The 15,040-nt window shown below is 40.7% G+C and overlaps 1 protein-coding gene across 1 annotated transcript in view; it reads right to left on the bottom strand.

Annotated features, from left to right (window-relative positions):
* Positions 1–2,183: 2,183 nt before the first annotated feature.
* Positions 2,184–15,040, bottom strand: part of PTPRN2 (protein tyrosine phosphatase receptor type N2) — a 643,008-nt gene continuing 630,151 nt past the window's right edge. The window contains exons 22-23 of the mRNA XM_051812861.1: positions 12,222–12,295; positions 2,184–6,889 (exon numbers count right to left, since the gene is read on the bottom strand). Of these exons, the coding sequence (XP_051668821.1) occupies positions 6,818–6,889; positions 12,222–12,295 (146 nt within the window). The 3' untranslated portion in view covers positions 2,184–6,817. The remainder of the gene's footprint in view (positions 6,890–12,221; positions 12,296–15,040) is intronic.

Genomic DNA, 15,040 nt, shown 5'->3' with positions numbered 1-15,040 from the left:
TCATCTGTAGAAGTCCATGCAAAAGCTGCTCAGAGGCTGTTTGAGATGAAATCCACCTGTAATATATGCTGGAAAAGATGGAGTAACACCCTCCTATATCTTTGAGAACTCTGGCCAAAATTCCTACAAGAAAAATCTGATGCAGGGCAATACATCAGCCATATAGCCCAAACCATACTTAAGTCTGAATCTCCCTGGTTGGTCATCAATGCTGTCTTTTACCTGTATTGCTGATTTACCTGCATGTGGGGGGATAACTGCTGCATTCTCAAGGGGAGAAATTAATTTTTGACTTAACTTCATTGCAGTAAGAATTTCCCCAAGGACTCAGCTGTTTCAAGCACACTGTTCTTGAAAGATTCTATGCATAAACCAAGACTAAACCCAGCCTACCAGTTACCCTTCCCTGTGGGTGTGTAGTCTTTGCTCAGCATTCAAAACAGAAATACCTGCCCCACCAGCACTTAAGTTTTACAATAAGTTCTAAAAATAAAATCCTGAGGAATTGTGGGCAACTGGAAAAGTTTCTGGCTTTTATGCTCTACATGAGGCTGCAGTAGTTCACCTGGGAGCACTAGCCAGACTCCCTTTTGGGCTGGCACCAAGAGGCATAGCAGATGGGCAGCTCTTTCCTTCTGATCCCGTTTACTGAGTGCTGTGTCCTTCTGCTTCCCCAAAAGCATGAGCAGCTCAGGCTTAGAGGAGGGAGGAGTGTTACCACCTCATGGGCTGTGCAGCAGGAGCATTCAAGTCTGCTGGGGGTGCTCCAGGCTGACACGCAAACCCAGCTCTTTCCTGAGCCCCAGCAGAAGCCAACACCCAGTCTGCCATACTGATAATAAGCTAGAACCATAAATTCAAACCCAAGACTAACAGTGACAAAGTGGTGTCCCTTGGCAGAGCTGAGACACTGTCCTATAGCTGGAACACCGGGGAGCTGTGTGTACCTGTGCAGCATGAAAACAAAGCAAGCACTGCCTGCGTGAGTTAATGTATGCACAACTGATGGCTTTTGTGTTTGTCTTGAAGATTCATAATGATCTAGTAGTTATACAGTTAAATGCCTTTCTCTTTTTGTCCTTCATCTGATGTTACCAGAGGTTTCAGAAAGCTATCTTGGAGATGAAAGACCTCCTAAATTACACCAACAGGAAAATAGCTATAATGGTGCATATATTTTGCTTCCAAGATGAAAGTCACCTTCTTACACTGAGAAAGGCATAGATATTAAAACATGCAACTACATAAACAAGGTTAAAGAATGTAAAATGTGATTCTTCTGATGGGGAGGATGTGAGCTGGACCAGGACGGTTTTACCTTCCTGTTTTTGTTTTTCTAGTTATTGCCAGGTAAGTGGCAAAATATTTTAAGTCTTCTTCAAAACATAAGTGAAATTTTAACACATATTGCAAGACCATGAGAAAACTGCCATACCAGGGCTGTGTAATCCCAAAGACTGCTCTGATGACAGAAAACAATAGATATTTCACGGGAGGTACAAACCTTCATATAATGGCCAGTGCTAATGGAAAAATTACTTCCCATCCCCCAGGGAAAAGACTGTTTATTTTATGCTGTGCTTGTCCAGGAACCTTAGACTTTATTCCTCTTAACCTTATTTAATATAATAGCAAGTATTTTCCATTACCTGTTCAAATCCTTTTATGAATCCTGCTACTATTTTAAAACTACAAATCCTTGGCCATTTTGTGATGCTCTGATCCACCAGCCTTCCCCGCCCCAAAACATTTTCCTGCCTTTAATTTTCCTGAAAGTGAATACCATTTAACCCATTTTTTAACTTGTACACTCGATCACACACACCACAGACCAATTTTTTTTCACTTGCCAGTTGTACGAGGACGGTCACTTTAACTTAGTCATTCTTTTGCCTGCTTCGCCTTCTGGCCTGAACACAGGAGTCTGCCTTGATCAAAACCCTGGAAGGTGCAATATTACAGGCCACACACTCAAGCCAGAGGTGGCTGAAATCCTTTCTCAGAGCAGATTAAACCTGCATCTCTAAGCACTCAGCAGGGCATTTGTGCCCCTCTCTGTCAGCCCCACATTCCCACCTTGGATAGTCAAAATCCACCTCTCCAGCAAGAGGCATTGGCACTGCTCCCACCCCCCAAATAAAAGCAAAGCACCAGCTGTTAATGCTGTATTCACAATACTATAATCCACAGACAATGTGACTTTATTCACAAATATGATTTTTACAGAGGTAGAACAAAATACTTTGTATAATCTTTTTTTTTTAAACTATATACATACAAAGAATATAATAGAATGACAAGAAAGAAAAGGTTGTAAACAAAACAATATTATGCCATCAAATACAGTACAAATAGCATGCATGAACAGCTTCAAATGAAATCTTGCTGGTGTAACTTTATTTTTTTTCTCATGTGGTAAATGAAGAGTAGTAAAGAGTCATGCTCTAATTGGATTGAGTATGCCACAGCTCTGCAATTTTGTTTTAATTATTTTTTTTCTTTTACAATAAACCAACAGGATTGCTTTCTTTTCACTGTGGTGGGGAATGCTTTTGTAATGCCCAATGTAATCTTAACAGAAAAATATAATAATCAAATCTACAAAGTATACTCTCATTTAAAAAGCAAACCCATAGAAACTGTACAGTTTTAAAAAGCGAATTATCTCAAATGCTTCTTAAGAGAATTTTCTAAAGAAAGAATAAAATATGCAGAATAAAAATTAGGAGAGCTATTGTTCTGTAACAAAGCTAATCAAATACTTGTTTTCTATTCCAATAAACAGCTTTTTTAATTAATGACTATTCTGGAAATTATGAAGTGGGCCAGGTTTTATTAATGTTCCACTTGACTAATAAAGCATGAACTCCTTACAGGTACTATAGCTGTCATTCCCCTGGGGATGGATGGGGATTGGTTCTGCATGCATGCTAGAGACAGGGACAAGGTTTAGTCATGGGTGTAGATTTTAAAAATATTTTTAAATGTTTTAAATGTTTAGAAGCTTGTATAAAAATAATCTTGCTTGTTTTGCTGCTGCATTGAGATTTGGATATGTGATTTTCTGCTGAAATTAATTCTTGGCCCTTACAATTGCCAAGGACTTCCACTGGATATTACCTGGGCTGCACCAGGTCCCACCAACAATGGCCAACAGCAATGGTTAGAGCTCACACCTGAAACATGTGAAGCCAATAGCAAACCCCACACTGTTTTCCCTGTGGCTAGGGCTGAACCTCGAGGATCTGGGATTTGGGGAACGGTGCTGCCCTGCCCCTCCATCCCTTTAAGTCCCGACCCATATCATGGGAAGGGCGAAGGCTGGAGAGAGCAACTGTGCTGTTACTCCTGTGAACTATCAACGGTGGTGAACCATGTCTCCATCCCACATACCTGGACACGCTGTGACTACACAAGCCCAGGGTCTGGTCAGGTCACTGTCCTGCTCGGGGACAGCAGCTGCGTGAGCTGGAAAACAGGGTTTTCTCCCTCTGACCAGCGAGGAAGGAAACTGTGAGCAGTGGGGTTAAATCACCCTCCTGCAGCTCACCCCCTTAAATGTCATTTAAAGATTCAACCACACAAACAGGACCTGTACATTCAATTTGTCTTTATCAAGAACGCGAGGACGGTCAATGTTAAACACATGCTGCCTATGGCCATGCATCAGGCACCTGCCCAAGCTTCAATTGCAATGAGTTTATAAAGATCAAGCAGAATATTGAACAGGGAAGGACAGTGGGTCTCATTTGACTTCAGGCTCTCAGGTGATTCTGGTTTTAAGGTAGAAGCTCAACTCACACTGGACATGGGACCCACCCCATGTTCACTGTCAGGTTAAGTGATCGGGTGTTGGTATGAACATCATCCTTTGACAGATCACAAAGATTAAGTTAACTGAAGTGAAAGTAAATACCTGCCCTGTGTGGCAGATCCATCTTTGTGGCTTCATCCATGGCTTTGGCATCTTCCTGGGGAATGGATTATCAAACCTCCCTGGATTGCCCTGGTGCAACTGAAACCTGCATTTCGCTAATCGACCCTGCAGCAGATTATCACCCCCAGAAACATGGCATTTTTATTGAGAGGTGTGAACAGTGTGCTATGCACAGACAAAATACTCTGTGTGATCGTTTACAGTCAACAAAATAAGCCTGGCACCTCTTTGTGGAAGAACTGTACAAAACATGGCTGAAATAGCAGGATTGTCAATGACGGTCAGTGGGAGATACTCTAACCCTCTGAGTAAGACTGCATCTTTCTGTTGTGTAAACTGGCCTACAAGTATGAATAAAACAATACATTCCTGCCCCATTAGCCTTGGGGAAGATTAATGCCCTCTAATCTACGCTAAATAAACTCTGAAGCATGAAGAGAAATATTTAAGTCCCACACTCAGCTGCTTGTGAATTAATAGGGATCACCCTGAAATTGCTATTACGAAATGCAAATATTTGCAAAAGAACAATTAAAAAATATTCCTGAAGTGCAAACGAAAGGCTCGTCAGGCATGTTTGTGGTATGCACAGGGACAGTCAGAAGGCGAACACTAATGAATCCCAGGGCAGAAATCTGAGCTAAAAACCCATTAGTCCATTGGCAGCAGGTAATGGCACAGCATCTCGCACGGGGAAACAATTCTGCCCGATAATCAGAGGCCTTGTTAGGATGCCCAAATTTTGATTCTTTGGACAGTTTGTTTGCATACAACTACCTGTATTTTCAGAAAGCTGCAGTACATGGCTCACAGTAAATCTACTTCAAACACTTGCTGATACGGCTCAAACCGATCTCATCTGCCCTGATCTGCAATTTTGTGTTAGCTAAAGTAATAAAAGAATCCTGTTAAACCTAAATTATCAAATGAAAAAGGCAATTTTCTCATTTATACTCCATTAGTTTTTTTAGTTATTGCTAGGAAAGCTCTAAAATGCTTAGGCCATAAAATAAACATGTGGCTTAATGTACAGTATGTGTACTTAAGAGGATGATGGCATCTGCAGTAACTGCTCTGCACTGCTATAGTAATGGGATGCACAAATTAAGCAACAGCACATATCAAGTAAAGCATACAAAAATGTATGGCAAAAAGTTACAAGCCTTCTGCTTTTTTTTTTTTTTAGTAACTCTTTAATTGCTAAAAAGAAAAAATCACCAATATCCACACCTACAACACAAAATTGCAACATGGTTGATTTCAATAGATGCCCATTACCTCTGTGCCAGCAAAACTCTGTGATACTGTTATCTTTTACATTTCATTGATTAGAAGTTTATAAAAGTGTCCCCTTCCCAAATTAAATTCAATGATATATTTTCCAGCACTGAAGTTAAACAATTAGCCTAATATGGTTTCAAGCACACAACACACTTAAGATTTTGGAAAAAAAAGCACCCCAGATTTTTAAGTCATGGAGATGTAGGATAACATATGAAAAAGAATCCAAGTATTCATTTTTTGGAAATGAAATTAAGAGCCTAGATCACTTAGGTACCTTCGATAATTTTACTCTCAGGCCCTTCATTCAAACATATCAGAGTACTTTCTATCAATAATTTAAATTCCTTAAGAAGAGTGCCACAACTAAACCTGTGAATTCACAGAAGCAAGATTCCATAAACCAAACCATTTACAGACATACTTTAGCATTACTTTTCAGCAGGAGGCATGAGGATCTTGAGAACACAAGAGTCTCTGAAATTCAACCTGTGTGTTGCTTTACCCCTTCATGCTTAGTTAAAATAGGTATCATTCAGAGCAAGGAGCAAGCAGAGTCTCTGCAGAAAGCTGCAATGAACTTTTGGATCAGACAAATTAGATGAGAATCATAAAACGCAGATACGAGATTTCTCCTTCAGCCAGGCATTTACAGAAATATATTTTCCTGGTTAAAAAGGGTGGCACTGCAGAACTTTACAGAGGGAAATGCAAAAATATAAAGAGGAGAGTCCCATTTTCTTCCTCAGTAATCCCATAAAACCATCAATCCGTTTCCATAACAGCTCCAGACAGTTACCTGATTGTTGACAGGGCCTTTCCCATCACCTGAGGGGAGTCTACCCTCTGTTTTCCATGCTGTCAGTGGTAGGTACATGGTCAGAGCTGTTGTGCTTGTTATCCCCCAGTTTCCCATTAATGTGACCAAAATGACCTCCCCAGTTGCAATAACTGTGCGAGCCTGTTTTATTTATGGTTCAGATTTTCTTCCTCTCATGGCACAAAGCTGAAAAGTAAACAACAGCTAAGAAAACATTTGCTTGCCAAAGCCTGGCATGAGAAGGTGCAAGCTTTCCTTGCCAGAGCCTCCTGGACCTGTGTTTACTCACACCCTCAGCACTGTTTCATGCTCCAGCTTGGCATTGTGTGGGAACAATCACCATCCTCTTCAGGCCCTCCCTCTTATTCGGCTTTTGAGAAGTTACAAATATAACAGAACACTGTTTTCTGCGACTATATTGACTGCACTAATTACCCACAATATCGTATATTTGCTACTAAGAACATGAATGTGTGCTTTCAAAGTGTGACATTCAGGGCTTCAAGGATGTGAAAGGAATTAGATGGATTGTTCTGTCACTTAATCCGAGGCTCTGATGTACTTTTAAAAATTTGTTTAAAACCCCAAAAAACAGAATACACATTTTAACTGTTGAACTTTTACCAGCTAAAGGAGTTTGTAAGGACCCTATCACTACGTGGTTACAACAGAAGATACACAGTTAAGGTCAGGTCACGGTTTCCAAGAACATTCACAGGGACTGAGGATGAGGAAAACGAGGGATGGATTCTGCAGGAGCCTTCAGGAGACTGAGCTGCTCACTGGGGAAGGGCCTTGAGTATTGCATTCACTTCCTCTGCAACTGCTGTCAGCGCAAACTCAAACTGCTCCTGCAGAGAGAACACAAACTCTGATTAATAAAACAAAACACTTTCCAAAAGCCTGGTGCACTATTCCAGAGCTGAACATCCTCAAGACATTGTTAAAAATATGAATATGCAGGATGAACTGTGCACTGCAATGGAAAAGAACAAAATGTTCTGGGATTATTGATGTCATATAACATGTTTGACAGCATCTTGAAGTCGGAGTAATTTTAATGGAGAAAAATGTTAGAAGCAGAACATAAGCTATTGGGACACAATTGATGTATTGCCGTTGCGTGGTCAGAAGGGTTTGGGAGTAGCTGATCACCAGCCATTTACTTCTGACACAGAAATGGGAACTCGTTAATATAATTGAGATACGCAATAAGTGAGATGCTGCAAAGCAGAGGTTTTGGTTTTTCCTAGGACTCTTTTTAGTTGAAACAGTCTAGAATAAATATTTCCTCACCTTATATCTATTATAGAGAACAATATCTGTTTTTTGGCTTACCTATCACTGATCTTTTTAAGCCTCTATTTTTAATGGCCTTTCCACACCCACAAATTACTCAACAGTGTTTAGACCACTCCTATATAATAAATACTTGGAAAGCTTTTTGCTGTTATTAATTTACTGTAACCACAGCATCAAAATGATTGACAGGTTTCTGTGCTGGGCTGGCAGAGGTGTGAAGGACACAGTCATGAATGGCTGCTACTTTTAAGTGCAAACCTAACTTGCTCCTGAACTCTGTAGTCCTACAGAAGGACAAAGGACTGTTAAATCTTCAAGGTTAACAGATGTTATATTTTTCAAGCAAGAAATTTTTCTTGGTATTTTAGCTTACTGAAATGATTTGGAGTTTGCAACTTTTCAATGAGCAATTTACTCAAATGATAGGCAAATCAAAGACACCAGGTAAGGATGGTGGAGGCATTTCTGATTTTCTAGAAGTACTCCAGAGTTTTAAGATAGCTGGAGTCAAGTTGTTGAAGAATGGACTTTGGGAATGGGGGTCTGAGATACAACCTAAAAACATCCCAGGATCACTGCTGTTTGTACCTTCCATTAGAAAACTGGTGGTCTGGTACTTCTAGCCCCTCAGTTTGTGCTGCCAGGGGCTGTGTGGCATGGCTGCAGAACACAGACAGCCCCCAGAGGTGATTACTGTCTAATAGTGTTCATTTTCCATGGTGTTTCACTTTCCTGCAGAAATCTGCACGGAGGATAAAAGAACAAACTACAGGTGTGCAACTCACAGTTCAGAAAGGCAGTTGACTTCTAATTCCTGCAATCCAGTGCCAGTCTTCTCTGCCTTGTCTCACCTCTATGCAGAATCATCTCCCATGTGAAGACACTTCAGAGAAGCAATGATGGGCACAGTGCCAAGGCAGAAAAAGAAAAACTCAGAATAATTTCTGAGCGATGATGACATTTGAGAACTTTGCTTTCTGCTTGGTGCTGTCAAAGTGGCATCCATGTACATTTGCTGGACTGCAGCCAACAGTTTTTAATCAGACATCAATTCACACTAAAGAGTAGGACTCATCCTCACTAGCCCTGAAAATGGTGTATATGACTGCCTATGGCTCCCTGCATGGCCTAAGGTCTCTGCAATTAAAGAAAAGGCTGGGAATGCTGGTGGCCATGCAGGTGGCCATGCAGTTGTGTTTTAACTAGAGCACAGTGAATGTGTGAGAGGAGTTGGAGGGCAGCAGGGGCAGAGAGGGCATGCCAGTGGTCATGCTGCACCAGAACCAAACTGGGAGCTAGTACCAGCTCAAAAGGCTTCAAGACATTGAGGCTAATGCATGAGAAGTACATCAGGGAGAGAGAACTTTGCAGGAGAAGGCAGGAGTCACTGGACCCCACTGATGCAGCCCTGTGAGATAAGAGACCTGTGGAGCAGCCTGGGCAGAGTAGGAGACCCTTGTGGTGCAGCTGGTAGGAGAGGGACCAAGCAGGTGGTCCTGGAATGCTGGCACTCAGTTCTGAGTGGGACAGCTGGCCCCCACCGTGCCAGTCCTTGGAAAATGGGGAGGACAACAACAGAAGAAGGTGATCTGAACACGATGGGGCTGACACAGTGATGCAGTCAAGTTCCAGAGATGAGCAGGGGCCTCTTTCAGGATGTGAGAATCAGTTTAGAATGAGGGAAGGTCCTCATGGTAATGAGGCTACGTAAGGTATTCTTCATCTGAGTATACCACAGCCAGGAAAACCTTGTAAGATTGAGGACTATAAGACCTTATTATTAGTCCCATTGCTGAAAATAACTTGCATTGCTCTAAAGTAACTCACTCAGCAAATCTGCCCTTTAAGCTTGCAGGTTCAGGATGTGTTCACCTTATTATGATGATCTGTCAAGCTGAAGACCAGCTGACCCCTCAAGGAGGTCACCCTCCAGTCACCCCTGACGTGAGCACAGGGCATCATTGCACCCCCGAGCAAGAGTGTCTGTCTCGCCTGGGGACTGTGGACTGAGCAACAGGAACTCAGTATGGATTTTGGAGACAAATTCAGTGGAGACTACCAGCAGACCTCAGATGGGACCTTAATGGCTGAGGCAAAACAACTTACAAAGTGTGATCTTTATGTCCAGAGCTCAGAACTGACAGTGAAACACTGCAGTAAAGGGGACTGCAGTAGAGCAGACACAAGATGTGTGGGAACATGGCCTTTCTGGGATGGTGCAACTGAGCTCTTCCCCCTCCATCCTTCTGCATAATACACACAGGTAAAACACAGAGAGTGCAGTTTTCATTGATGTATGTCACCAGTGTCCAAGGAGAAGCCTTTACACACCTTCCACACTCTTCCACAAGGATGAACACAGAGCAATTTTTCAAGGAGTTCAGTTTGTTAGTCTGTACAGCTACACTGCCATTCACATATGCTATTGGCGTATACAAGGTTGTCTGGACATGAATTTTAACATCTAGCTTTGCCTAGAAAACTGAGCTGGATGGGCATTCGGTGGTGTCAGTCTGCCTATAATGCAGAGGTGACAAGACTATACTTGATAAAAAATAATAAGCTATGTTTCATTAAGTCTACAAATAAAAATTCACAGGAAAACAAACTGGGTACATGTAGCATATATGATACAATAAAGAATCTAGCTGATATTATAGGTTGTGAGAGGAAGGATATAGAAGGAGAGAGGAGAAAAAGGAAATATATATTTTTCCCATCACAGAGAATACACTTCCTCCTTCATTACTTTTTCCTCTCACATGTAGCATATCAATTCTATTTTATGATTCCTCTGCAAAAAAAAATTCCACAAACCCACAAACCCTCTATTATGCTTCCCAGAAATGCAGAATGTTGTTCTGATAATTTCATTAGAATTTATTATATACAATGCTTTTGAATTAAAGATCCCTTCCAGAAGACAAAATGCTGCAAACAAATCTTTCCTATGCCTACTGGAAATGTGGAGCGCTGCCTGCTGGAAACACAATAACATTGCTGAAGGAAGTTGATGTTTATTTTGCCTGGGGATATTCTCTAATTGGCATTTCTAACCTGACTTTTAATCCATCGTTTTAAATTACTCCAAGAGTCTAATATTCCTTATTTGTATTCAGTTGGGAAAGCACAGGGGTTTGTTTAAATCCATCAGAAAAATTCTCTGGGGATCGTGCATTGCTAGCATGTAACCAGATATTTATAATTTGCAAGACATTAGCTTGAATAAGTGATTTGGGTGGTTTTGAGAAAATGACAATGATGGAAGAAGGAGCAAGAGGAGAGATAAGCAATATCCTGAGAAAATTTTTCATCCTGGATGAAAACACAGGATATATTTTTTTTCTGGAGCTCTTCCAGACAGATGTTTGGAGGGAAAAAAACATATCTTAAGGGAGATTTTCATGGAACTAGGGTAACTATTGCCGAGCTAAGTAAGAGAAGTTGTTCACATAACCTCATTCTTTGGTTCTGGAGTGATGTTTTTTCTTCTGCTGAAGGCAACAAGCCATAATTTCTCTGCTCTGAAAAAGAAACTGGAATATGAGCTCTGTGTTGCTACAGAGCTGCTATATATTTTGGAGGCATTTACAGAGTAGTCCAGGACTTGCATCTTCTCTCAGAGTAAATATATATGACATTGAATACTGTGTGCTATTTGCATTTTTTTTTCAGTCTGAATTATCAAAGCAGAAGAACGATTTGTGTGATTTTCTTGTCTTACCTGCAGATAAAGCTTAGTTAGCTTTGACTGGCTTATCTTTATTTTTCATGCACTTACTTAATTGGTAAATAATAATTAACCTTCCCCCAGCTGTTCTTCAGCACTATTTCTCCTCTTATCAGTGGGAAAATAGAATGATTGGGAAGAGATTCAGGAAAAGTTATGAAAGTGATGTTGATTTCTGCAGCACATTTATTTCACCTTTGCCCCTCAGCAATTTCAGCTCCCTAAATGATGCAGAAATTCCTGTCAGTTCCAGCTTGGCCAAGACAGAGTGCTGTCACATTGCTACTCAGTTTGGGACTACAACTACCATTTGATATTTTATAATGTCATAAACAGATTTATTTGGTCTCCATGCCAGGAACAAGTTTCTTTATTGACATATTTGCAGCTCTTAACTTGCAGCAAATACTGTAAAATATCAGTCCATACAACACTGGAATTGTTAATAATAGTAAGTTTCATTTCTAATTTAAGGGACTACAATCACACTACTGGCTATCTTTAAAAGTTTTACATTGTGGAAAAATGTCAAAACTATTACAACTGACAGGAATTAGAGAGTAAGGCATTCACCTCACCAAAGGGTACAAACATAGTTTCCGTGTTACATCCACAAAGGACAAGGCTGTAGGCACAATGTAAGCTTCTTCCATTCAAAGATACTAAAATTTACTAGATTTCCTACAAAACTTTATTTCCTTTAACTTAAAACTTCTGGTTTTTTTTCCCCATAAAAAAAATCAAATGCAGCAGTTACATTCTCTTTCATGAATAGAAGCTTTAAAAAAAATATTACATGCACAGTTAAGCACAGAGAGTCTAAGCAAATAATCCATAGTTCAGGATGAAACAAGAACATTCTTTCAAATGCACATTTTCTTTAGCAGGCTATAGATTGTTGTCTTGACTGCCCTTCATATATGGTAATCAAGATAGATGTTGGAGATGTTACAAGAAAGAACAGTAAACACTAAAGAAAGTAACCTAGATAAATCTTCAGCATAAATAAACCTCAGTTGGTAGGGAGCCAAACAGTAATCAGCAAGCGACCTGCGTTAAATTAGGTCATACCCTCTCTCTTCTGTCATGAAAACAACTACTGTGAAAGACCTTTAATGTATTTAAAATCCCAGTGGATTTATTGACAGTACCTTTGTCTGGACCATGCCCGGTCTCTGGTCCCTCAAGTGCTCCAGGGTAGCAGCAATATCAATCTCTTTAGCACCTGCAACAAACCACAAATTGGGCTGAGTTCAGAGCACAAGATAATCCATGCTGCATCTGTCAATCTCTTGCTATCAGGTTCCCTTTGGGCTAACAGTCCAATTGAAAATTATTACATCCATCTCTCAGCAGATTTGGCAGGCAGCTGCAATTTTTGTGTTCATATCGAAAAATAAGAGGTTGGGGCACCTTTTACTAACATTAATTCAAGAGAAGCCAAAGAAAAACAAATTCTTAAAAATGTCTCTTCCCCTAGAGCAGAATATATTTTGCAGAACCTAAGGGTCTGTCATGGCAAGGCCACTGAGTGTCCCTTTGTCAATTCTAAGAGTATGCACTGAATTAAGGGCCTGAACCACACAAAGAATTAACTCTGTAAAAACAAGGTTTAGGTGACCTTTTGTCACTTGCAGTTGAGATCCAGAAAACCTGCCCATGGTTCCCTTGTTCAGGACCTGCCAGACCATCTTGCTGTGTCATCACTGCTTCATCTGGAAAATCTAAGGCACTTTCTTTAGGTTATACTTTGGGATTCTGGATATGGCTGCTGTGTAATGATCAGGAGCACCAGGACACAGATAACAGACACAGACAGCCCAACAGCTCCCTTCCTCTGTGCACACGGAGGTGCTTTCTTTCAGGACATGATCTATGGAGATCAAAGCAAGTCCTCAGGCCTCTTCCCTTTCTTATAATAACACTAGAGAACTGAAGGGGGCAGGGAGATACTGATTTCCTCCTCAGTTTCCTCTAGTGTAAGACATTTCAAGACCACCCTCCTCATTTTCCTTAAGGGCCTAATCTGATAATGTTTTTTTGAGGAATTGAGGGGAAATCAGGATTTTGGTCCTTCCTGTATGAGCTCCAAGACTGGTTGGAAATCCTTCGAGCTGAAAAGTTCATCTACAGAATTTGGCTTTCGTGCATCTGTTCCCTTCTGCATCTTGCAAGAACATCTCATGGTGCTAAAGCATCAGGCAGATGGGCAAAGGGTCATCCTAGCTCAAGTGTACCTCCATCTCTGCTCCACTATTCCCTGCTGCCCTGGTTGGCCATGCATTCTCCTAGGGCAGATGTGTGTTTGTAGCTTGAGAAGCTTAGCAAGGTGCTGACCTCAGGTCTCTTCTCTTTTATACATTGACTTTTGTCATGAGATGGTTTATCAAGGGCAGTGATTGGCTACAATTCTGCAATCTGTTTCTATTTTAAAGGATACTCAGTTCTGAAGAAGACTGTGGCCCTTGGATGTGCAATTTGACAACCATTTTCCATTGTCTGGCCCTAGGAACTTCCTGGCCCAGCCTGTGCCAATCACGACTTCCTTCTGGAGGCATTTAAATATGGCCAACTATTCACAGGTGTCTCAGTGGCCAACTTGTGGGCCATGCACCTAAAGCATTGTTCCTGCAATAGGTAACTTGCATACATCTGGAAACATACTTGTTTAGTCCTCAGAACTGGATTTTTAAAATTGGACCCAATGCTTATCACTCTTTCTACAACTCTTGTAATTTAAGGGCTTGTCTAACCGTAATTAGGTTCATGTCAATGTAAACATCATTCACCTCCTCACTTACCCAACTCAACTTTATAGCTCAGCACCACCTTTTAAAAAATTCAGAAAAGTAACTAATAGTGAATGATTTCATTTGGTATCCTTGATAAAAGATATGAAAAGATAATTTAAAATAACATTGGCTCTACAAGAATAATTGACTTGCAATATGTTCTTCATATCAATGAAAATATGTTCTTCAGCTGTATCAGAAATGAAATTAATTAATTCAGTAAATAAAATAGTGACAACTTAGAAAGGTTATCTGACAGATAGTTTTGCTAATTGCCAGGGGTTGGGGTATTGTATGTACGACTTTTGCTCCCTGCTCCCCGCCCTCTCCAACCACTGGGATTTACAGGGATGGGCTCTGAAAAAAAAAAAATTATATTTTAAAATTAAAACCCCCCAAAATCTTCTTACAACAGAGCAAACCAATACATACTTACATATGCTGTAAAATCTGATAATAGTGACAATAATTATAACTTAAATCTGTTGCAGGTTTTCCAGTGGCAATTCACCTGGAAAGTATCAGTAAAGGTACTCTGGCTGCAAACCCTAACACTGGTGTAACACAGTAGCTCATTTCTGTGTTTATTCTCACACATAAATGTGCAGTTAGGTGGGATTTTCCTGTTTCACCACAGATATCCATGGGACCAGAGCTGTGTGAGTACTGCACATGCTTTACAGCCTTACTTGTAGCTTCATTTGATTACCAGGAAATAAAATGTCCCAGTAGCATTTTGGCTCAACATCAGAGCAACTCTCAGAAATTAAGATATGAGAAAAATTTAAGACACTGTCATCCATGCACGAGGTTAACCACTGTCCTGAGCTGTCCTCTGAGCTGTGTGCTGCAAGGATGAACCAGGAGATCCTCCCACTGGAGCTGGCAGGCTCGAGTGCTACATGGCTGTGAACATATATGTCACCCCACCAGTGAGGGATGGTCTTTATTGGAAATTACTGTAGCCTCAGGACAAAAAGGAAAAAGGTTCATGACAAGGCATAATAACACTCCTTAATGGCCAGACAGGCTTCTGAACTTACCTTTGAAAGAGTTAATTTGTCCATTTCTGTGATGCAGATTGCAGGCAGTTACTAGTGAACTGACACTTTCCTTTTTATCATCATTAAGGGAATGACATGACTAATAGTATGAACTACACTTGATCAAAAATTCCT

Source organism: Manacus candei, unplaced genomic scaffold (assembly GCF_025592945.1).
Source record: "Manacus candei isolate 608988 ecotype Guabito, Panama unplaced genomic scaffold, ASM2559294v1 h1tg000089l, whole genome shotgun sequence".
In the NCBI taxonomy this organism is placed as follows: Eukaryota; Metazoa; Chordata; class Aves; order Passeriformes; family Pipridae; genus Manacus; species Manacus candei.
The sequence above is the reverse complement of the archived record's forward strand: the minus strand, read 5'-3'. Positions and strand labels throughout refer to the sequence as shown.